Source organism: Telmatherina bonti (assembly GCF_933228915.1).
Source record: "Telmatherina bonti genome assembly, chromosome: 1".
In the NCBI taxonomy this organism is placed as follows: Eukaryota; Metazoa; Chordata; class Actinopteri; order Atheriniformes; family Telmatherinidae; genus Telmatherina; species Telmatherina bonti.
Genome location: NC_136619.1, coordinates 26842008 through 26867816, shown reverse-complemented (window position 1 = coordinate 26867816; position 25809 = coordinate 26842008). Strand labels below are relative to the sequence as shown.

The 25809-nt window shown below is 39.4% G+C and overlaps 1 protein-coding gene across 5 annotated transcripts in view; it reads left to right on the top strand.

Moving 5' to 3' along the window:
• sox6 (SRY-box transcription factor 6) overlaps positions 1 to 25809 on the top strand; it is a 132379-nt gene that overhangs the window by 78128 nt on the left and 28442 nt on the right. For 3 of the 5 annotated variants that reach the window (XM_079239548.1, XM_079239549.1, XM_079239546.1), the window contains 3 exons: positions 682 to 750; positions 15102 to 15225; positions 18936 to 19015. In XM_079239548.1, coding sequence (XP_079095674.1) covers positions 682 to 750; positions 15102 to 15225; positions 18936 to 19015 — 273 coding nt within the window. The remainder of the gene's footprint in view (positions 1 to 681; positions 751 to 15101; positions 15226 to 18935; positions 19016 to 25809) is intronic. The other 2 variants (XM_079239550.1, XM_079239547.1) reach the window with 1 other exon arrangement.

Here is a 25809-nt window from a genome sequence, read left to right as displayed (position 1 = left end):
CTTTGTAGACATTGTAGCATGAATGAGCAGTGATATAAGATATCTGATCCTATTTTAAAATCAAAGAATTTTATTAAAATAGTGGGGCGAGCGAGCGAGTCAGAAAGGAGAGGGAGAGCCAGCTGAGAGCTAAAATGTCATCAAGCCATCAAGATACAACACAGTAATTAACTGTTGACACTCATGAGGAAGACAGCACAAATTAATCTTGACACATTTGCAGACGGGAGATATCTTATAGTGAACACTTTGTAATTATATTTAAAAATGAAAATTAAATGACACTTAAAACTCGGTTGTCATGCTCACTGAAGTGAGCCTGTAGAAAGAGAGGACTCGGATGAGAGGCATTGCGGTGTGGCTGTACGTCACTTAGGGGCAGCGGGGACCTCTGTCACTCACACTAGCGGTGATCTCGATCATAACCATGCTTGTCTGTCATATAAATCATTCACCCTTCCCTCCTACAACTTTAGTATTTTGTGGCTGATTATTAAAAATAATTGTTCATTTTAACTTCATACCAAAATAATTCATAATAACTTCATCTTTCTAGTCTTTTATGTCAACTGTAACCGGCCTGGATAACCTTATTTATGTCCAAGGAAATTAAACTAAATATTTAAGTGGATTTAAGTTTCTTCTCTCCTTCATGTCAGTATTATCTTTCTTTCCAACCAGATCGCCAGACAGCAACAGCAGCTTCTGCAGCAGCAGCACAAAATCAACCTCCTCCAGCAGCAGATCCAGGTCAGCTCATGCCTTTCTGTTAGCCCTATAACACAGCAGCTTACACCTCCATCTTTCCCCACACTGATTACTCCAACATTTCTTCCTCTTCAGATTAATTAGTGCACCACTGTTGCCATCATGTGCCAAATGTCTGGATTTAGTGGCACCGCTCAATAAAATTAGACATTAAAGTAAATATCACTGCTAACTTCAGTTAGCTTCTCCATAATTTTCCTCTCTTTTTTCCCCCTTTTTCTTTATCTTTAATTTTTCTGTCACACTAACATTCATCATTCTCATCAAATGTTAATTGCCTGTTGGTAATCGGGAGCGCTTTAAAATATGGAGGGGAATAATTAGCACGTCGTAATGAACAAAAAAAAAAATGGGGGTAGGGGGTGGGGGGGGGGGGGTGTAACAACAGCTAATGAGTCCTGCTGATAGAGGAGAGCCTGGAGGTGGGGGACATGAAAGAGGCTGGTAAATGCCTCTGAAATTAGTCTGTCCCAGAAGGGCATGTTTTCACACCACACAAGAGCGGCCAAAACTTACATTGCCATTGTACAATTTTTTTCTCTACTACCTTACTTTACTTTACTCAAATATATGCAATGATGTTTCCACGTTTGATGTTCCCTAATGCCAGACACTCACTGATTTTGTTTTCATGCACATTATGTGGTATAGTTGAGACTGCAGAGGTGCAGGGAAAGACCACCCAGGCAGCGCATGGCTGGATATGTTCAGAATACACAGGGTAATCCAGGGTTGGTCACTGGCAATGGTCAAGGCTATGAGCCCAGCAGCCTTTGTGAAGACAACATTATTCTGCTGGGTGTGTTTGATGTCAGGCTCATCCTTCTCCATTCACCTCCTCCTGTGCTCATTCTTCTAACTGACAGCTCTCCCTATCCTCTCCTTTCATTAAACATTTACTTACAGCAAATGATTCCTGCGGCAACATTGTCTCATTGAGCTCTTAGCTGTATGGTTTTCCATTTAACATTTAACACACCTCACATGAGATACCACTTGTATTTGGTGAAGCATCGGTTTCTACTTATTTCCAATGTAGTTTCACACTTCTACAGAACAAGCCATGAAAATCCATCTTTTTGAGAGATTGTACTCTCAAAATACTTTTTAAGTAGCCATTAACCAAAATTTTCACTTAAATAGGGGACAGTGTGCTGGAAAAAAATTTCCATATTATATTCCACTTAAGACAAGCACAGAGTATGCCACTCTGTGTGGAAAACACTTTAAAATCAAGTACCCTTGATTTTATACACTGATACACTACTGAGGGGGGTAGTGCTACTGATTTACTTGTGGTCATAAAGCATAAGGCCACATCATCTCTCTCTTTCGCTCTCTCTCTCTCTCTCTCTCTCTCTCTCTATATATATATATATATGTGTGTGTGTGTGTGTGTGTGTGTGTGTGTGTGTGTGTGTGTGTGTGTGTGTGTGTGTGTGTGTGCGCGCGCGCGCGCGCGCGCGCATATTAGAGGCTCCTGATTTCATTACATAATTACTGGTTAATGATACCTGATAATTTATCTTCATGCATCATTTTGAGAAAGTGAAGATCTGAGTGTGGATGGCAATATCTTTTTAAATATCCGTTTCAAACACTTGAACGGAGATACAAGGAAAGTCCCTTCTTGAAGAGCCAGTCATCCAGCTTTCCCCTTGATAAAATGTGCCTTATATCTTCCCAGATTTAAAAAGATTAAAAACAGTCACATCCACAATTTAGTAAAAGAACCCCATGTTCAGACCTTCTGCTCCACTACCCATCAGCTTTCCCTCATCCTCTCCTGGCTGTATTGGCTGTACATTACCCAAGTTTCTTCTTGTGCAATATATTTTACACAACATCAGGTTACTTAAGATGGTACAACCAGTTTTTTTCCTAACCTAGTTCTTCCAAATATTGATGGGCACTTCTCTCAAGCTGGTGTATCAAGGAGAGCAGATAAAAGAGAGTCAGGAGCAAGTTATAGAAGCATTTTTTGCCACTCTTGTTTTCATTACCACAGCCTCTTAAAAGTGCCCTGCTCATTTTAAAATATAACAGCGTTGACTTAATTAGTTCTGTAAACAAGCTTCCAGCCTGTATGTCTCAAACTTCTAGCAAAGTGATGAGCAGTGTTGAAGGATCGAGTTACTCTGCTGTTAGCAAGGAGAGCACTAAACTTTATTGGAGACCCTACTGCCATCAAAGTCCTTCTGTTCTGGCTTCAGGGAGAAAACTAAGAGAGGGCCTCTTTCTAAGTTCTTGTATTGATGATGTGAGTGATCACATAGTGGACATTGTAAACAGTCCAAACAATAAAACCATGGGGACTGCAACCAGAGACTGTTGTTGGCACGCTATGTGTGTGCTTTCAAGGGCTTTTTGCATGAGGACTGAATCTTTAAGACGTGCAGTTATAGAACTTTAGCTTGTGTACTTTGGAGCAAAGCAGCATGGATCTCAATCAAGTTTCCTTCTTGAACAGCCATCTCTTTTTATCCGTTCTCATCATGCCTACAAGAGAAGTAGAGATTTTGTCTTTGTCCCGCAGGATTACAATGTCACTTGTTTTAAGATATCAGATTGAAGTGTAGGAGGCTTATCAAAAGTTAAAGCTCAAGGCTTTGTGTGTTTTCCCTTGGCGTCTTTGTATTATGTTGGTCTTTCACTCATCGTCAAAATCATCTTGGCACTAATTCAATCCCAGGATTAGATTAACTGATTTAGTTGAAAATTTGAAACACCAATCAGGATTCTACAGGACACATGTGACAATTTAACTTATATATTAGTAGAAAAACTAGTTTGTCCAATGGGTAACTTATCTTTCTCAGCTTCTGTGAAGGCACTGGGGAGGGGGTTAAAGAAAGCAACAAAAAAAAGCAAACAGATCAATTTCCCCTCAGCTTTGTTTGTTAAAGTACTTTCTTCTTTGGAATACACAAGAGCAGGGCCATATAATGGAAAAGGCCATCCCTAGATTTTGACTGGCTACCTCGAAATTCTGACTATCCCCTCCACAGTTCTAAGGTGGCACACCAAGAATAGACAATCAGATTTGAACAAATATTTTATGTAAACTGATCTTTCCTTAAGTAAACCTTAGATGTCTGAGTTCTACATCAACAATATCATTCATTATCCTATCCGCTTAGTCCAATAAAGGGTCGCAGGGAAGCTAGAGCCTATCCCAGTAATGTTTGGGCGAAAGGCAGGGTACACCCTGGACAGCTCGCCAGTCCATTGCAGGACCACACAGAGACAAACAACCACTCCCACTCACACTTATTCCTAAGGGTCGAACCAGTGACCTTCTCACTGTGAGGCCACAGTGCTAACCAGTATGCAGCCCAACAAGATCATGTTTTCGATAATTAGGCAGCTTTCTTACAGCATCGTCTGCCCAGTTTCCTACATAAATAATTATATTTTTCTATAACTATTCACATTTCTATAACTATTCACATTTTATGAATTTTATGAAAATGATGTAAAAGTCATTAAACCACTGGATGTGATGGTCAACTTCCTATGAGACATTTTCTAGAACTGCCCCTGGCAGCACATAAAAATTAAAAAATGTCTTTCCTGGTCTCTCCTCCCATGAAATGTGGACCTCAATGCAGCTAAAGTGGCAGTGCTGTAGCTATAGCTATGCAACCTTACATGGTGAATGAACCTGTAGAGTAATTATATTGTGCTTTTCCAGTCAATACATGGTAGTAATAAACCTAGTTCAGGTGTTCCTAAAAGATGTTAAATATAAACACTTCTGACTGTCATGCACCAACACAAATACACATATGAATGCACAAAGATGATTGTGTGCAGCGCGTTGTAACACAGAGACATGCACGCTGACACACACATCAAGAGAATAAATAGTGGCTGAAAGGTCAGGCTGAACTTTATCTTCATAAACAGGCAGGAGAAAGCAGGGCCCCAGATGAAACAGGGAAACACTTTTAATCTAGGGCATTTAATTTCAATTTTTATCAGTTAAAACATCACAATGTCATAATGTTGTTGTTTGCCATTGACCATAGCATTGATGTGCTAACCCCGAGAGCATAGTGAGATGCAAGATCTGAAAGATAAGCATTTCTATGAAGGTGATTGTCAACAAGAGTTTTTCTTAGCTCACATTTTGTTTTTGAAACCTTTGATGATCTGTTTATGAAGCAAGCCGGACTTTGTTTGTCTCCCTTTGACCTGTTGTTCTTTTATTCCTCATGGTCTGTCTATAAACTCTAACCTCACTGTAAGTACACAAACATTATCTGTGCCTGTACATCATACCTCTAACCTTATGACCACGAGAATATGCAAACACAGCATGTGTCTATCTCTTCTATTTAAGAAAGGCAACCGGAGATTAAAAGCAAAAAGGCCAGTATATTGTTGTCCACTGCGTACTTCAAAGTCTTAGAGCCTTTCTCACAAGTCTTTAATGATGTAGAGAGACAGCGGGGGGGCCAGGCAGACAGTAAATGTTAAAGGTCCAGAGATGGGAAAGATTAAATTGAATTATTCTAACGTTTATGAACAATTTACCAGGTGGAAGTTGCTCATCATAAGGCATATGCTTATTGACAAGGCAGAGCACAGTAATTGTGTGCTTTGACATCACAAAACTCAACAATACTTTCTTTATACAACAGTCAAACTGTCAGGGTTAGGATCGTTGCAAACCATCTTTTCAGATGTGACCTAGTGTAGAATACTTTTTTTCATAAAGTTTTTATTTAACCTTTATTTGTGAGTAGTTTATGTTTTGTTAATGAACCACACACCAAGATATGTTTTTAACACAAAAAAGGTTGTTTAATTAATTGAAATTTTTACACCCCTAACATGGTCAAAATTAGTTTGCATGTTACTTTTTACTTTAAATAAATAAATAAAATAAGAATAATTCAATTCATTAAAAAATATTGCTATTAATCTACTGGAGTTTAGCTTTGTGTACTTGTTCTCAGTTGTGACATAACAGTTCCCTTTCATCAAATTTGACCAGAAGTTGGGTCATCAAGTCATTCTCGAGATATTTTAAAAAAGCCTCTTCCTTCAATAACAGTGCCACAAAAAAAAAAAAAAAAAAATCACATTTTTGTTGTTAAGGTAGTGTGATACACAAAGCTAGAGGGGGGCTGGAAGTTCAGGGTCACAGTCTTGCTGCAACACAAATCATCAAGCCCGTGTAAGATCTTTGCCAATATCAGGCAGGTTCCCACAAATAATTGTTCTCTATGCAATGTTCACACAACCTTTTACTACCCGTAGAAAATTAAACCTGTTAGTTTAGAGCTGTAAAAATAGTCATTTAGACATGCCAAATTCTGTGAAATTTAATTTTGGTCCATAATCTAAACTGCTGCTTCATCACTTTTTATTCTTATCAGTGTAAAAAGAAAAAAAAAAGCAAAAAAAAAAAAAGCATATTTTTCAATTCATGAATTTTTTTATTTTTATTTTCTTTGACTGACAATTTAGAGAAGCAAAAGCAACTAAACTACACCATTATAGTAAATATTTAACTTCAATCAGATGACTTTAAATAAACACAGAGTCGTATGGTAATTGCATAAAGATAATAGTGCTAATTTGTGTATTCTCAAAAGCTTTTGTTGTCTCCCTAGCACAAACAATTTTCTCAGTGTGAGGTTCTTATTAGAGCACGAGCAAAAAAAAAAGAAAAAAGAAAGAACAAAAATAGACATTGTTAAAGAGAATGGGTAAGTCCCCCAATTAGCGCAACCAAACTGAAACTGTTAGCATGATAATAAGAGCTTAATAAAGAAGGGAAATGATAATTAGTGTTGAAAGTGTGGAAGTGCATGCTGCCTTGCACAGACTTGTGTGTGTGTGTGTGTGTGTGTGTGTGTGTGTGTGTGTGTAGATTCTATGCTGCCAGTTCTTTCACTTGTGTTTGTTGAGGAGTGCTGTGTTCGCCTGCTAGTAGGATTATGTGGGGGCATTAACAGCCTAGTTGGAAAGACTTGGCTCTCACCCAGGGAGGCTCGGTCCAGCATGTTCATCCTCCATTTAAGGGGACTGTTAGCTGATGAAGATGTGCACAAGCAAGACTGAAGATAAAAGAAAGCAGTGACCCAACTCATTAGCCCCTGTGATTTAATATATTGACACTTAGATACAAATTATTCCATTTAGTGGACTCTATCGGGAGGCGGGAGGAATCAATTTAATTAGTTATGAAATGTGACTCCTTGTCAGGAAGCAGAAGAAACGCTGACGTTAAACAAAGTCAATGCAATTTAAACAATAAAGCCATCACAGCGCTGTTAAAACTTAATGTGGCACAAAAAAGTGTAAGAGGTAAAACCACAACTGAGGCAGGGATTATCTAAAAACGACAATTCAATTAGCAATTTGTTAAAAGAACAAAACAAAACAAAGTCATGCTCTAGGCAAAACTGATAAATCCCCTGCAGGAACTAAGTGCATATGCAAGTGAGGTAAGAATGTATACAAGGATATAAATTTCTATTGTAAATAAGAAACTAAAACCAAACCATTTGTGTAGTTTTCTTTTGTATTCAGACACCTTGACTGTTTAAGCAGCAATAATTAAGAGGCTCATTATGTGAGGTGCCACATAAAGGAATTAAAATACAAAATCACACCTGAGGGTCTATTTAAAATTAGTCACCTTGGGAGTTTCTTAAGCAGCTGTGACTTCATTTATCACACAGATTTCTAGCTCTGTATCAGCTCTCACATGTGAGAACACTAGTTAGAAGATTATCTGCTTTCCTGAGATGTGAGTTGGTCTTGGGAATCATTCAGTCTTAAATAAATCTGATAACTGAATGGTCTGAACAAAAAACGTCAATAAAATGGTTATCACAAAACTGCACCTGTTTGGAACACCTCAAACCTTCCCTGGATGATGTAGAAACAGTTACACTTAACACCCACTGCACGCCCAACCCTCCAAAGGAAAAATATCAAATGAAGAAGAACACATCCTCCAGTGTGATGTTGACTTAAAAACCCCCACCCCCCCACTCCTGCCACATGGACTGTGTTTTCTCTGCTAATGTTGTGCAAACTTTTTTGTCTTTGCGTTGGTTTTGCACAGCCATCCTCCTTAGCAGTGGGTACACTCACAGGGGAAAGGCACTGCATTAATGGACTCCACTGTGTAAAGGCAGCGAGAAAGGGGTGCGTGTTTTCTTAGGGCTGTGGTGGCAAAGCAAAGCATTCAGCCCATGGCTAATGCAAAAAAGGAGCTTTTTGTTTTTACGGCAGAGGAGAGTCCAAGCATTCCCCAACTGAACACAATGAATGAGCTCTTTTGTGATGCACAATTCATTACAACAAAAACGCTTTTTTTTAAATTTTTTTTTATTTTGACGACTGAATTCTTTCATCTTTTTCTTTCAATATTTTTTAAAATTTAATTGGAAAAATTGGAAATCCTTAATCACAATGTTATGCTTGATGGATCTTTTATAAAAAAAATACTGTTGCGTCATTGGCCCATGATGACCGTGATATCTGAGCATGTTGGAAAGTGTGTGTGCACTTGTGGGTCTAGTAAAGCTGCCCCTTCTGACAGGCCTGTTCTCTGCTGAACAACAGAGTGGGGACTGTTGTTTTTGTGTGGACCCAGCAGCTGGGAGGTAACACTGAAGACAGCGTCTCAGTCTGCTAAAATAGACCAGGACAGAGGAAGAAACCCAGCCAAGGTTTAGACAATCAAACCACACAAATTAGGGCATCCTCATACTTTTGTGTCTATTCTTAATAACCACAAAACAGGTTTTTCTGTCAAATCCAAAAGACATTTTGAATACTTTATTAGGTCATTTTAAATACTTAATAATTAAAAAAAAAAAAGATTAAAATTACTTTATGAGATACAAAACAAAAACCAACTGACAGAAGACGCCATACGTTGCTCTGCTTCCTTCAGGATGTTGGCTTCTTTAAACCAACATTGTTATATAAGCTTCACATATTTGATTCCCTCTTTTCCACAGCACACTTGCCCTGTTCACTGCACATGGATGCAGCTGCGATCTGAATTACCCATATCTAATAATCTTAAGAGCCTAACTTTCTCCATTGGAAGATTGTTGGCTGGCATTTTGCTTTTCCCATACAATTAGGATGTATATACACACCAATAACATTGACATTTAAACCTACTTGTGAGCTTGTTTATGTAAGTTCTTTCCTGTTCTGTAAAGCATATGATGTTTGAGGGAGTCCCACAGGATTTGGACAATTTTATGGTGAGCAGGAATTTTCTTGTAAAAAATAATCTGTTTGAGGGATGCAATGCACGATTGTATTGCTGTGTACACACATCTGATACTATTCATTTTGTGAGCATTTAATGTAAAAGAGAGCCACGATATTAAATTTAGCTTACAGTACAGCATTTAGAACAAGAAGAACATACCATAAGGCCAGATTTTCATATTTTCTACACAAACATATATTTAAGGTAAAATGTTAGGTTTGTTTTATTTATTTACTTACTTTTATAAATGATGTAAACGTTATTTTTTACCAACCTATGAATGTGCTTTTGTCCACTATTTATACCCTTTATATCTCACTTGGGTTTGAGTTTTATTTTTCTTCTTTCAACATTTAATACTGAAGCTAAATTAAATTCAAGTAGTGGGTAAAGTCCTGTAAATGCCAGGCAGTGTATTTAAGCAAACAGCAGCCTGCAGTTTTATCCAGGATTCCAAGGAAGTCTAAAGAAGCCATGAGGTGTAGGCGGGCAGAGTGGAGGGATTTGGAGTGGGGTCTGTTAGGCGGGTCAGACGGCTGCACTTCCCTGCTTTCAAGCCCCCGTCGACTTAATATAGACGTATTGGAATGGCGAATGTCCAAGAGGGCTTGTTGTACTGGTGAAGGAATTAGTGGAAGCAGAAGTCACCACTGGTTATTCTCTCAGGAAGGCCTGACCTCGCTTGCGCGTCCGGATTTGTAGCATTTCATCCTAAACAGCATAACACATATATCAGGCTACTGGGTTCAATCCTAAGGAAACACAGTTTAATTTTAATGTCAGAGCCAATACGGTACTGAAAGGATTATGGGTCTTGTCTACTTGTGGTCTGCCTTTGACTTTTGTAGGAAAGGGTGCAGCACAAGGGATTCAGATACAAGAGGGAAGTGATGATAAAAGGTCACACTTGATCAGTACAAGGGCCTTTTGTTGGGACCTGAAGCTCTCCAGTGCATTTACCCATCCCATTCTAATTTCCAGAGCAGACAAGCAGGAATAATGTGCTTCAGTCGAGTGGCTGGTAATATGAAGTCCTTTATTCAAAAGCAGGAGTCTGGAGCATCAAAGTCTGCTTCAGATCTATTGATCTATGTGACTGATTACCATTAGTTACAGGCAAATCAAAACACCATAGCATCTCTGTTTGATCAATGTGTGTGTCTGCCATGTGATATAACAGTTCAGTGTTCAAAAGTAACTGAGCAGTAACAAAACAGTAACATGTACTCAAGAACTGTTGATTGTTTGATTGAGGGAGAAAAAAAAACCTAAAGCAACAGGGTAACCAGCAGAAATGCTCCCACTCAGTGATTTTCCTCCTGGTTAGACAGTGCAGTGTACACCCAGTGGGCTGTGTACACAGTGGCGAGTGTTAAACATGTCCTGCTGTCTAGTGTCAGTTTTACTGTGTGTGCTGCTGTTGGGATGTAGTCAGGCTCGCTGGCAAGCTCAAGATCGCGTTCACTTTAAATGGATCACAAAAGGTGATTTCTGCTCGCAGGCGTTTGGTGTGCAGCTCTGTGGGGAGCCGGTGGGGAGCGAAGTGTGAACTACCAGTTCTTACAGCAGCAGCTGGAGTCTATCTTCTGTGCGTGAAATTACTGAACTCTTCCTAAAGAAAATGTGAAAGAAATTTAGGGCTGCGTTTCCACTTGCTACCAAAGAGTGGAAGTTATTTCCATTAAAATTAGACATCGGTGACATGTAAATCCTCCACTAAATGATTACTAATGACTATGATCTTTTCCTGATGTGAGCGGTGTCTGTTATTTGTGACTGCAAAATTGAAGAAAAATAATCACCATAAACTATCATGATTTTGGGGCTACTTGCCGTCAGTATTTCTTTTTTTTTTGTAAAAGACTGAAGAAATAAGAAATAATCCCAGTAGCAGAACTCAGAATATCAAATCTTTTCAAATTAATAACCATCAACTGGGGTGACAACAAAAAAGATGTTTGTTTTGTTTTTGGTCCCTATTGAATATTAATCCTGGTAATACTGAGGAATTCTGACAGTGAAAATAAAAACTCTCATTTTTTTAAAAATGGCACATTGTGGTCTCTGTGAGTAGAAAACTTGAGAGTGGATCAGTGCATAGAAGTGTAAAAGGGTTCAGAGGAACAGCCAGCAGGGGGTCCTCAGGCCTCCTGGGTACTGTAACAGACAGTGAGGAGCATGGGTGTTGACAGGGTCCCTAGTGAGAGCTGTAATGCACTGTACGACTCCATTTGCTCTGAGTATTTTGTAGCTGCTTGAATTGTAGGTTAAAAGTCTGTAAAACCACTGCTTGTCTTTTTTCCTTGTATACAATGACAGTATTGTCTGAATAGATTTTTAGCTTTATTTAATTTAGCTTGTTTTAAATTAAAATGAATCTTTCAATCTTATTATGTAAAAACAATGTGCTTTTTACTATAAGAAATAAAATGATGTATTGGGGTATTTTTTTTTCTGGTATCAGAAAAAAGTACCTAATGAATGGATTGATTCAGTTTTAGGAAGAATCTGGTTGTGTACACTTGAAAGTGTTTCTTAATGCTTGTGGACATTGCATATACTGCATTCTGGGAAAAATAAAGGAAGCTCTTTCTAGTGTAGTATTTCTTTTACATTTTTTTTGTTTTTTTTGTTTTTTTTTTACAGACCAGACATGTGAGCCGTGTGGCTTACCCTCTGCTTTCTCACCATTACATGTGCTGTTGATATACATCACTGAACAATCGTTTCAGATTGTGTCATGTTTTTTTTCCACATAGATATTTTCTTCAGATTAATTTATTTGAATGATTTGTTTTTTGCTGTAGCTGCAAAGTAAAATGACCGCTTTAAGGTATGTAGTAAACTTCAGTACATGCCGAGATGAACAGCTTTTTTTCTTTCTCTAGCTTTTTTGAAAAAAAAAGAAAAGGTCAGTGTTATATTGTATTTGCTGTTCTACTGCAAGTATCCTTCTTTCAACTGAACCGCTAGTTAAGTCTATTTATCAAGTACCAGCATCTCCTCTGGAGGGAAACAGATTGCATGCTGGCCTGCTACAGACTTCATCAGGTCATCTGAATTGATGATACATGTAGCAAGACGGCTGAGTTCCCCCGGAAACCTCTGTTGGTGCGCGTGCTGGCAGAGACGGGGGCCTCAGCCAAGTCTGTCTGACTGATCGCTACAGATGCTCCTCTTCAAGTATTCCGAGTCAGATCCTTAGTGCTGGGTCTTGAGGGACAAACAATAGCACCTGTTCCTCATAAGATAGCCCATTCATGTATCTTTAATGAAGCCTGGGGGCAGATGGTGTGAAATGACATTATCAAGTACTTAGCAGTGCTAAGACAAAGGAAGAGCAGTGCCAGCACAACAATGCTGCTGTATTTACGAGGAGAAGCGAGGATGCTGCCCGATTGCCCCCCCCCTCACATCTGCTCACTTCATTCTAAGACTCCTCAAGATCATCTTGGCATTAGAAATATCCCGGGCACTCAGCCCATACATAGATGAACTTGAGGGTAAGTCTTAAAGGCAGGGGGTTGGGCTTGTAGGAACAGAGGAAAAAGTGTAGGCCACACATCTGTACACTCATTTTCTCACTATTTAAAATTTTGTGTTCAAATCTTTGATTCCTTTACATAAAAATGTGTATATAAACAATATTACTAATAAAGAATGTATTCAGCCCCTGCACCAGCTGTTAATTGACAGTCCAACTAACCTCCACTATTTGTTGCCACCTTGAAGCTCCTGAAATTTTGATTTGCGTTTCTCTGACATTAGCCGCTATAAATTAAACTTTAATGTGTAGAGCTCATTACTGCAAATCACAGCCATTCAAACTCAATGCATTTATTTTCCCTTCAGCGCACATTTCCTCTCTGTCTTCGCCTCGATGAACATTGTATATTCTGCTCCATATTTTAAAATAATAACAGTAATAAAAGCTGATATCCCACATGAAATCATATCACTTAGAGTTTATCATGTAGTGGTGCTGGAGAAAAATCTATCCATGTATCAGACGCTTTGCGTTGAAGCCTCTTAGTATTTAAAAATGTAAAATGTATAGAATATCTTATAGAGGTCTGTTTCTTAATTATAGAATTTTTCTTCAAATAAATAGTTGAAAATAAATAAAGGTTAACACTCTTTAAATAGTATTTATTACCTTTATATATTTACAATAGTTTTAACATTTCTATGCATTTTTGTGGTGGTATTGTGGAAACTAAGGATGATTATATGTGCAAAGCAGCCAGTCCTCTATTTCTGCCTTAATTTTTAATCTATAGATGTGTTTCAGGGATGCTATGACTTGAAAGAAAGAAAGAAATTGCGCTGCAAATATTAAGACTTGGAAGATTATAAGTCAGAATCGTCACCACTGGAAGCACAGTCATTTGTGCATTTTTTTCTCTATAACGTGGATTATTTAAAATAAAGCAGCTTTTAATTCCCTGTGGGGACGTGTTAGCTTACTCATGAACCTATATGAGCAGTCATGTAAAACATTTTTTAACACTTAAAAAAATGGAGGAATGGGGGCTTGAGGGAGCTCTTTTATTTCTGACTAGCGAACATTCAGCAACAGACTTCATCTGTTTTAACAGTCCAAATATACAGACAGAGAAAAGCTGTGTTCCCCTGTGCCCCCACCCCTATCCCTCCGTCCACCCCCACCCACCGCCTGTCACTGGCCCTGCTTCATGTTGTGACATTAATTATTGTGTTTTTCCATATGTTCCATACATACAAGGCCAAGCTCCATCTTTCATCCATTCAGCCTGGAAACTTGGAACATTAATCCCTATAAAGTAATAGTTTATTTGAGGACGTTTGTTGCAGTCTTCTCTGCCATGAATTTTTCTCCAGCAACAGCATATTTCACAGAATTACTTTTGGAAGAAATACATACTTTTCTATTCTTCTGCACTTGCACTTCTGGAAAAGCTCAGCAGACATAAAATGGCTCGATTTAGTTTTTAGGCTAGCTTTGCACCTCTGGACAAATCAATAAAGTTGGCTTAAGTGGGTTTAGCTTGGTAGCTGTGAGCAAAACTGGCGCACAACTACTCCTATAAGGGGTCTTCGGGGGGGAGAAACCGATGCTGAAAAAGTGGAGATCACAGCAGACTTCAGCCAGAACACGGGGCAGGTTGATTTCATGCCCCAATGCAGCGGCAGTAATTGCACCCAGACCTGTTTTATTGCGAGTTGATTTTAAGGGGGATGAATGGAGAAACATTCTGTAAAGTGTTTATTTTGGGGGATGACCTTTATTAACCCATTTTCCAGGCAGGTTCCCCTGAGGTGATTTGGCTCCATGCTAGATTAACCCTCACAAGCCCATGGTAGCCAGGCTGCTCCCTATCACAGACTTTCAGGAAGCTGAGAATGACAAAAAAATTGCAACATGATGATATTCCTTGTAGGCGAGCCTGCAACAGGCTGAGTAGTGAAGATTTATCTGTGAGAGGAAAACAGACAAGGGAGACAGTAAAATAATATACAACAACAGTCCTATTTAAAATTAATGGTTTGTCTTTCAAATTTTGCATTCTCATTAAATAATCACAAAAGAGTATGTAAGTAATGGATTTTCATTTGATTGATGTGTGTTCATGCATGTGCAATACACACTGCTCAGCTCTGTCTCTACATATGTGTAGCAATCCCTCTTGCAGACACAATGGCTGTTTTGCAACATCCAGGATGATTGTAAACGTTTCTTTCAACACATACAGTAGTTCTCTACAGGACCTGTATAAGATCCTCTTTGCTGTCTGTTGTGAGTGTCACTTCCTCTAACTAATGCTGGAACAATGTGAGTGTGTAGGGCCTTTGAAGTACCGAGGTGAAATTGTGGTTTGGATTAAGAGCACGCATAGCTTGGCCAGGTATTGTGCGAGCACACGAGAGCCGTCGTTGCCACAGAGCCCCCTGTCAGCACGCGTTAAGGAGAGCTGTGATCTGCCCCCCCCCCCCCCCCCCCCCCCCCCTCCCCCCCTCCCCCCGAGCAGGCTCTGTGTTTCTGTGTACCATGCTTATGCTTAGGCCTCTCTCTGATCTCTGCTCCCTATCTGTTCAGCAGGTCCAGGGTCACATGCCTCCGCTCATGATCCCCATTTTTCCACACGACCAACGCACCCTAGCAGCAGCAGCTGCCGCCCAGCAAGGCTTTCTCTTCCCTCCAGGAATGTCTTATAAGCCAGGTATGCTTAATGAAGTCTTTTACTTATCACTTTTTCTCATTTGAGTCTTTTTTTTTTTTTTTTAATATAACCCGGTAAATGTACACAACAAATGCATGACAACAAATTAATGCTTTTGACTCACTCCCGAAGCCCCCAACAAGCTCTGCTCTGTCTGAACTTGGATTTGAGACCAAAGTCTGGGAATGTCATAGTCCACGTGGAGCAATAGATATGGGCAAAGAAGCAAAGGAATGCAAACATGTCCTCTGCATGGAGGGGTCTTTCTGAGGTGTGCCGCTGTAGTCATTTTTCTACTATCCATTGATGGAGATCCAATCACCTACAATAACCTGGATTTAAAGCTCTAAAAGCACCAGAAGCACCTGATATTTTAGAGAGTTATGTTACAGGACAATTAAGTAAAAAGAAGAAAATGTTTGTTTTTTTTTGTTTTTTTGTTTTTTTTAAATGTAAACTGCAGATGATGTAAGAACAGGTTTTTTTTTCACAATTTGCAACTGTTTCCACATCGTGTCACAGCATGTCTTTTCTCCCTTTGTTTTTTGGATCAAGTAAAAGAACAGCTTTACCACCTTATTTTCTTTGTTTAGTTTAGTTTAGTTTAGTTTCAATCATTATATTTTGTTTATTTGATGTCACAGCAATGACCTCGTATTCCCCATATCCTGGAGAAAATAAAAAAACCGTGCCACCATATACTGCCTTACTTGTCCTAAATATAACATAGGTCCATGACCAAAATAAGTCCTAAGTTTTTCAAATCACAAGACTTTTGCAGTCACAGGCCATGAAAATATATGTGTTTGTTGGTTATTTAATTTAATGAGTTTCTCTATTTCAAAACAAAGTTTTTTTTTTTCTGCTCTCTGTTCCCACACATGCGACGTTGATGAAAACCCTGACTAATTCATGAGTCAGTTGGAGAAAAATCCTTGTGTAAAACAGAACAAGAAAAAACAGAAGGAGACTGAATACAGAAAAAGGAAGTCAGCAGGTTCACAACAGAGCATTAAAAGGTGTGGTAGAGCAGTTAATGAATTAACTAGAGAACCAAAGGATGAAAAAGAAAGTCAGCTATTTTGGAACTATGGAGCCATGACAGCTTAAACAAAGTGCCTGAGGGTGAGTCTTTTACCACTGTGCTTTTTCGCAATAGATTTGACACGGAAAATGTTTTAGCTCAAATAACAAGAGCTATTATGGAATCGTGGTCAGGGGTCACAATGTGTATGATTCCTGCATAATTCATGAGCTCATAAAGAAATACTGAAGGACTCTATAAGTCAGGAATGGTATTTTTTAAAGCCTTTATTATTTTCACACAATATACCCAAAGTACAATGTTATCATCACCACCTGCAGGGTATACAGGATACTGCCGTGTCCCTTTTCCACAAAGTGAGTGGCCAAGCATTCACTTCCAAGACTAAGGCACACTAATCTGATGTTATCATTATGAGACAGCTCACGGGGACTGCTGCTTATAACCCTCAGCCCTGTGGTGCTCTCATGGCAACAGACTCATTCTGGCACCATGGTGGTAAGTCATCACCCCGTCCACCAGCTGTGCTCAATGACCTGGTGTTGCATGGTAGACAAACAGAATCATAGAGACACCATCTCATCTTTTAAACAAATAGATACAAGTTGGACTTCTTCACTCTATTTGCACTGTTCGTACACAGCATTCAGGCTGAGGTGTCTCTAATGGACCTGCACAATGACCCCATACTCTGTATGTTACTCTGCCAGTTTTCCTCATAGATATCCCACTGACAGCTGATGGTCAGGGGTCACAATATGTATGTTTCCAGCATAATCCATGAGCTCATAAGGAAATGCCAAATGACTTTCTAAGTCTTTTAAACTGAAACTCCCATGCTATTTTATTACTTGTCGCATTTAAACTGCTCTCTGATTTTGAGGCATTTGTTATTTAAGTCACTCTAATTGGACAACAGGATTTTACTCTCAATATTTCGAAAATGAAATAATTTAACTTGTGTTTTTTTTATTTTTCTTCATAACCTGCTTTCTTTTTTTTAAAAAAGAAAAAAAATTACATACATTAATGTTTTATTTTCAATTAAGCTGCTTTACAAAAATATTTTTTTTAAAGGAATTTCATCCATACCTAATGAGAAATGTTCATCAACTTTTCATTTGAAATGCATATTTCATTCATCATGATTTGATCTGCTCTAAGAAAGGTTTGCTCCATTTGACAGTCCTGGAAAGATCTAGTACTTTCACTGTATTTTATGGGATCCCATGAACTTAAAAACAGTGCCATGGTACCACCTACAATACAGAAGAACTTGGACTCTGGACAGGAAAACATTTATATCCAGTTTTGACAAAAAATGTTTTAATTTAATTCCTTTTCAACACTGATTGAAACCAACGGGTCACTGCATCAGTCCTCTGGAGTCTGATGCTGGACACAGACTATGTTGTTTCAAGACCCGGAGTTTAGGGTGCAAGACCCCTTAGATGGTGGTAATACGGCATATGGCCCTCTCTAGGTTTCACATGACATCTAAAGACATTCAGTCATTTATTATCCACAAATCCTATGTCACAGACAGCACAGAGAAAATGAGAAGGAGCGAAAGCGACATCAAGGAGAAGAGGTGTAGAAATAACCACAGAGCACCCCCTGTACATCCATCTGAGCACTATTTGAAACCACTTCTGCTGTGTGATTTTATTTGCCACTAAATGGGGATTGAATTTCCATGGCCTGTATCACATTGTGCTGTGCTGTACAAGATTGCCGAGTGCGGCAAGCAGACGAGGGCAAAGTGAAAGAGAAGGTACATACATTTACCTTGTCTGTGGCTTAATGGCTCCATATGTTTGTGAGGAGAAGTGACAGGGAGAAGTGGGGTCTGAGCGAAGGCCAACAACCCCTCCCCGCTCCCACTGAGCACCCCACCTCCTCTCCCTCAGACACATGGCTTAAACCACCCTCCCCTGTATGAAAGCTGTGCCGTCTCACTGGGGCTGTTCTGTTGGTCTCAACATACTAGGTTGAGTGTGTAAAAGCCTGAGCACTCTCATGGATATCACTCAAACTGCAGTCATTTTTATATCCCTCACTGACAAACATGCTGATGGTGGGCCAATAGAAATGAAAAGTGCTGCTTTTGGAAAGCAGTTCCTCCTTGCTTGATCACAGTGATATGTGAGATAAGAATGTGTTTTTGTGCCTGCACACTTGTTCCAACCAGTTTGCATACAAGTGTTTTCACTGTGCTGCCAAACAATGTCTTGAACAATAGCCAGGCAAGTCTACAGCTGTATAACTTGCCTGAGACAGCATCCCCGTCCTTTCACAAACTACCTAGCTGAAAACATAACATGTAATCAGAGCACACACAGATACAGATAAACATTAAAAGAACTTGTAATTTGTTAAACTATGTAGTGTTGTCAGTGTATTCCCCAGAAGGAACAGAGCACAGGTGGGGTAAAGAGAAAATGGTGTGAAACATATTTAAGTAATCCAGCTTTAGTCAAACCAACATAGCCTTTTGTTAATGCAGATGTTTGGGCTTGAAGCCAAAGTCTTGTTGCAATGTGCCACATTTCTGTGGCAGAAGCATGGACAGCCCACGGTCCATGTTGGCACTTGCCTAGTCACTGTGGGCCGGTTCATTGTCTAAACCTGTTTGCATTGTTGTCTCCCTCTCCCTCTCTGACAGGTGATAACTACCCAGTGCAGTTCATTCCATCCACAATGGCAGCTGCAGCAGCGTCAGGACTCAGCCCCCTCCAGCTTCAGGTATGCACAGTTCTATGACAAAGAATGCTAGGGACGCTTGCCAAGTTCAGGGCAGAAAGGATGGCTAAGCAGCTGTACGCTAAGTAATGAGCTGCACACTAAATAATCCTGGAGGGCCCCGGCTCACATGCACTTATCACCTTACATATGTAATTTATCCCCATTTTATAGAAGATTTATCCCCACTGGTTCTGCCAGACAGAGGAGTTAGGAAGATAATAGTTATTAGAGAGAATGAGAATCACTTCAGTTGCCTTAATCGTCTGCCAGTGAATTTATCAGAGGACAATTGACTGAGTAAGAATCTTCTTTTTATTGCTTTAATTTAGCAAAGCCACAGTACTATTTTATTTTAGCTCTATGAGGAAAAAAAACAATTAAGAACAATTAAGAAAAGAAAGAAAGAAAAATAAAAACGCATGATATATAATCCTGAGGCTGGAGGTTTGGAGCTTCACAAAATGCTAAGATCGGCTTCAAGACCTACGGGCTGCTCCAGGAACGTTTAAACAAGCTGAACCCAGGTCAAGGCTCTACCTGAGGCCATAGCGTTGAATGTAGATCATTTTCTGCATTCTATCTTTATGATTATTGCTTTTATAAATACTGCTTCTATTGCCTCGTTCAACCAATCACTATCTTATTTTCTAAATTCCTAATGAATTACTTCCTATGTTTTCTCCTAGAATTTGTTTACATAGAAATATACAAATAGAAATCGGATTGACTAAATATGTATTGAGTGGCATTGTTCCTTCTCTAATTATTAGTTTCCGTTTCAGCACTGAGTAAACTGGGGATCTTATGTCTGTGTAAAGCTAGAAAGCGCTTATTTGGAAACAAAAGAAGGAATTAAATGCATCACCGCTGGCATATGGTTAAGTAGCCACTGCTGCTTTGTGGAAAAACAACAGAACACTATTACACAACTGCAACTTGTGACGTTCAAAAGCAGAAGAAAATGTGACAGGACAGAGAGAAACAGCTAAACAATAACGGCAAGACTCTCTGCTGATGTATGTGGCATTTGTCCTTTAGAAGGCTACAACCATCAGTGTTAACGAGCCTTGGCAAGTTCTAACAATGCATGCAGCTGGCTCTGAAGAGCTGTGCGTCATTATGCAGCCACGAGGAGAGCTATCAGAAGCGTGTAAGGTGTTAAATGGGTCTGCTCATGTTTGAGGATGTGTGTCTGTAAGGGTAAAAGATAGAGGCTGCCTTTGTGAATACATTTATAGTGTGCATACGTTATGTATCAGAGTGAAGTTCATTTGAAGGGAGTGTCAGTTTAGAAAGACATGCTCAGGCTATTTATAGGGATGCATGAGGTCAGATGAGACAGCCATATATATATATGAGGGTTGGGGAGACGGGGGCTATAGTCATTAATTCTGATTATGTATCTAACCCTGGGAATGGGCAAAAACAGTGCCTCCAAGACCATGACTTGGCTGACCTTTGCAGAACACAGTAAACAAAAAGAGGTGCATTTTCCATTAATTGAAGTCTGTCAGCCTGTCACATATTCCGCCTGCTGGCTGCTATTTACCCTGCACAGAGATTCCTTTCAAAACAGTAAGGCAAGTCAAACATGCCCTTTTCTACATAGCTGGGATCAACAAACCATGTGACTGCAACCACTTCATCTAAAAAGCACTGGGAGCTTGCTATGATTAAAAACACGATAACCTAGACATGAAATTAAGTTGGAGTTGTTTCCTCACGTTTATAGCAAGGTTAGCAGCGGACACCTCCTTTTTCTGCTCCTTTACATTCACACAATTGAAAACAATTCCAAAACACCAATGAAACAAGAAAAAAAAATCACAGCATGTTGGTAAATTTGTAGCTTAATCTGCATACAGTAAATAAGAAATTACCTTACGGTCAAGTTTACACACACAAAAAAAAATGGACAACTTCATGAAATACAATGCTAAATTATTATTTAGAATTAAAACGCAACAGATAAAGTGTCACAATGTAATGTTGCTTTGAAAATATTTCTGTAATTAAATATAGTACTTGTACTGTATTTCATGCATCATTTGGTACTTTTTTTTATTTTGGTTCTAGGTTCCAGTTTTAAACTTAAAATCCATTGTTTATCCTTGTTCTGCACTTACACACTCAATTCTACACATATAGGGCTGAATAAACTGCTCCCTTCAATTAAAATCTCTCTTTCTGTCAACTGCCTGGCAAGCTATAATTTTTGCCAATTTACTCAGTTTAGATTGTGCAATATATGAACCTTAAAAAATGATCTTATTGGTAGAATTAATTCCCACAATTGTGCAGAGGTAATGTGATCAGCCATGCAGCTAGCTGCTCCGTCAGTCTTAATGTTGGCCACGCAAGTTATTCACAATCTCCTCTGTCATAACAGTCTGGGATCCTCCCCCATCCCTCTGCTTTTTCTTTCTCAGAGTAGAAAACCCAACAAGGTAACAAAGGCTTTGAGCTGATGGATGTAAATTAATCTTCCAGGGTGCGTTTGAGTGTTTGGAGACTGTAATTTGCTTGTCAATACAGGGTGGTAGCATCACTCTGGTTGCTGACAGTCTGCAAGTGGCTGTCACCAGACATTGCTGTACCACAGGGCAATTTCACTCAATGTTTTCCTGACAGATTGGCTCTGGTCCGCAACTCACAGGAGAGGAGGCGGGTAAACTATCCCAGCGCGACATGCCCCTCTTCATTAGTGCCCTCACAGAGCTGGGATGAGCCCAAGACCAGCAGGAAACAATGGCTCCATCCCTGCCTGTCCTTCACTGATTACAGCTGACACGTCTCACCTAACAGAGGAAATTGTGGTCAGATTGTACCCCAATCTGTCCATACACTTACTACATTCAATGAGTCAGGAGACAAGAAGGGGCTTTTCTTAATTCCACAAAAGAATTTTCTATCCGGGGCAGCATTTAATTCGCTGTTTGTACACTATTTCTTATATCAGCTGCCAAGTGAAAAACTGTTTACTCAAGGAGAATGTGAACTTAATGCATCACTCGTCTTTTGAACTCAACAAATGAACAGTAGAACATCCAATTTGAAAGTCCTGTTTTGTATCATTGAAAGCAAACTTTTGAATTTTAGCCAATTTAAAGAAAGAATTATTGGATGAAACAGAACATCTGGGTTCTCTGTGTGTGCATTTTCTGTCTCCTGCTTTTGCAGTTTCTGTGACGTGCTTGTACAGTTTTTAATTCACATCCTGATCTACCCATATGTTGTCTTAGTTTGACAATTTCTTTACCTTTTTTCCCCTAATTGCCCCTCTATTTCCCCTGCCCTCTTCCCTCTGAATTATCAGTGTCCATGACATCCACTTGCTTTACAGCGCTGTAAATCAAGGTGATTGAGATAAGACACCCTTTACATTTCAATACACTTGCAATGGCATCTCTTTAGGTCTGTGATAAACATGTATCCATCTTCAGCTTGTGCTCCCATTGTAAATATGAACCGCAGAGCATATACTTAACAACAATCCAGACCCGATCTCAAGCAGAGACCTGACTGGGTAGTACTCACCAGTGAGTACTGAAGGAGTACTCACTGGCTTAGACGACTGCCGTGATAAGGAATAGTGTTACCCAGTCAGGGACAAACAGGAAGAAAGTGGGAGTGCAGCAAACCGCACATTATCTTTTGTTTGGATGTAAATGCCTGTGTGGTACAGATGTGAAGAAATGGCTTCTATCATTAACAAGTGAAGGACTTTTGACTTTGAAATAGAGGAAGAGAGGAAGAGGAGGAGGGAGGAAAGAGAGGAGGCATACTGTAGAGAGCAGCTGTTTCTGTGTTTATGAGCAAAGGATCTCGGTCTTTGAAGGTAACCCAGAGCAGCGCAGCAATCCTAGAGTGTGTCGAAGGCTGGCTAATAGGACGGCTAGGTGAGCAGCTGGATAGAGGCAGTGGTGAACAGAGGGACAGATGGACAGAAAGAGTTGATAATGCAGTGAGCAGCAGTGAATGGGAGGGCTGGCTCCGGGGGCCCTGGGCCCGGTGCACCCACTCTTACACAAGACAGAATATAATTGTATGTGTGCATGGCTGAAAACTGCTAGAGTGGGATGTAAATATACATAGCTGTAAGATGGAGAAACAGAAGAAAAGCCAAGAGGAGGGAGGAGGGTCAGAGTGGAGCAGGTTGAATGCCAGCAGATGAAACAGATGTTGAGCCATACTGGAAAGCATCGGCACAGTGCACCAGAACGCCTTCCTCCACTCTTGACATCTGGGCCTAGCCTGGGTCAGCTTGCATGGTCGCCCTGGGCAATGAGCCTATACAAGCCTTGTGGCAAACAGGGCTGGCGCTGTGCTGCCTTTTAAATGGTGTGGTGCACTGAAGCACAGTTAATGCCCTCATATCCAGTCCAGTACTAAGTGCCCAGGCCAGGCAGAGGTGAATGAGGCACACAAAGACATGACATTCTGTGGAAAATGGTTCAGTCTGTAGGTCCTGTTCACCTTAGGTAAAGGATAATGTTAGCACTGTGACATTTTTAAGGCATTTGTTTTCTGGTTATATTTCTGCAGGCATGTGTAATGCACCATTATTGCTGTTGGCAAGAAATCAGACAGATATTTGCCACTGTATTTTGTGACATATGCTGCCATACAGCAACTCTGCCTTTCTTAACAAAAAGGAGGGAAGAAAAACATGTTATTCGGTTTCTGTTCATACTACAAGGGATGCTTGCAAAGAGTAAAAATATTAATTACATTGCAAATTGAGCTATAGCATCAACTTATGGTATAGCTCAAAAACATGTAATTTTACTAAACAAACAAAGACTGCCCATCTTAATTACACATCATACATCTGAGATGTTTAACATCATCAGTAGGGTGTGTAATCTCAATTTAATGTCACAGGCAGAAAAGTGAACCTCCCCGTTTAACCTCTGCTGCCTCCAGAGGGCTTGTTTTTAATTACCAAAGGCTAACAGGCTGACCTTGGGCGTGATGCACTCACATTGAATCTATGCTTGCTGAGATCTGCTCTGCCGCACTGGGAAACAGGGAATGATGGGGTCAGAACAGAGATCTTAGGTTTTGTGATTGTTTGTCTTCTCATTTATCTGTGACTTCTTGTGTATTAAATAGCCTTGTTTACAAAATCTGTATTGTCATCTGAATATCTAATCCACAAAAAGGCTTTTATTGATGTCAGATAGTATATAGTTACTACTTCCTTAAAATAGAAAAAAAAATACTCTAAGAAAAAAGTCAGCATTCTGACTTTTGTCTCAAACTTAAAAAAACAAACAAAAAAAAAAACTTTTTTTTTTTTTTTGGCAAAGTTCATAATTCTGAATTTAATCTAAGAATTCTATATTAATTCTGCAGTGGTCCTCATACTCTTTCATGGAAATGAAGTGCTGAATTTATACTTCTCAGACCGAACATTGACATTCAGCTTTACTGTCATTACTTTGGACCTTTTTCTGTTCTCACCTGGCAACTCGGTATGAAACAGGAGCTGTTGGGTGTCAGAGTCAACTGAAGGATGCAGACATTGATGGTTTGTCTGGATGAGAGTAGCCTATTGAGAAACAAAAAGAAGTTCTTAGATTCGATTCAAGCTTGGTCCTAAAATGATTTATCTCTTAGTACTTGTATCCAGCTTATAAAAAATGCTGAGGAACACCTTGTGTTAAGCAAGTTCTAAGGAAAATATTTGCAACCTGTGCACTTGTTAAATTAAATTGACTGTACCAACTTTGCAGTTTCCTAACATATGTTTGAAACACAAAGAAAGCTTCAGACATAAAAAGTAACGGTAGATAAAATGACTGTGACGGGACAGAAATGGAATGTATAGCATTATGTATAATATGTATATGTATATACATATTTTATGTATATGTATAATTGTGCTAATTATTCAAAAGTTGAGGCAAAATTCAAAACAAGTGTTTTGCAAACGCATGTGCTCCAAACGGCAATATCTTATATAACTAGCTGGAAAATAGGTTACTGTAGATCAAGTATGGACTACTTAAATATGGATTTCAGTAAGTTTGTTTTATAAATGAGCTCCAGCTTTGGCAGAATGTATCTTTTGTCTAGCTTTTATACCACCGTGCTCACATACAGACAATATCCAGAATAATTTTATGAAGTTAATGCTTCAAGCTTTTGGCTAATTCAAGCTGATTGTCAAACAACTTTGTAATCCATAGTAAATTTAGAGTTTTTTTCCTTTTTTTTTTTTTTTTTTTTGTTCCATTGAGCCATATTTGAAATACGGCTTAAAAAAACAACCTACCAGACTCCATATTAAACACTGACTTTTTTGTGTTTCCTCAAAGTGTATTACATCTGTCTTCCCTTGATTGTATTTATTGTTCTTATACTCTGAGTTTTTTTTAGTCACAAGGGTAACCACTGCTTCTCACCCCATGGCACTGACCTGCTAATCAGTGCTGGCATCCTGACAGTGGACAATTTGAAGCAAAGTCTAATTATGTTCTTTTTCCGGGACAATAAAGTTCTTCCGACTCAAGGTCAGGGGTATGCCCAACAACATGCCTGTTAGCAAACATCTGTCCAACAGATATCTACTAAGACTGCAATGTAGCCTGGAGTGACAGTCATTTCATGCAGCCTCCTCTGTTCCTGTCTTTCTCTGCCACAGTTATTCTCCTTTTCTCACCTCCTTCCAACACACAAAATATCTATAACCACTGACATTAAAAAAGTCTAGCTCAGATGAGAAGAAAAGAGAGTTAGGTTTGCTCCTGTGTCCAGTCCTGTTGGAGACAAAAGGCTGTTTGTGAGGG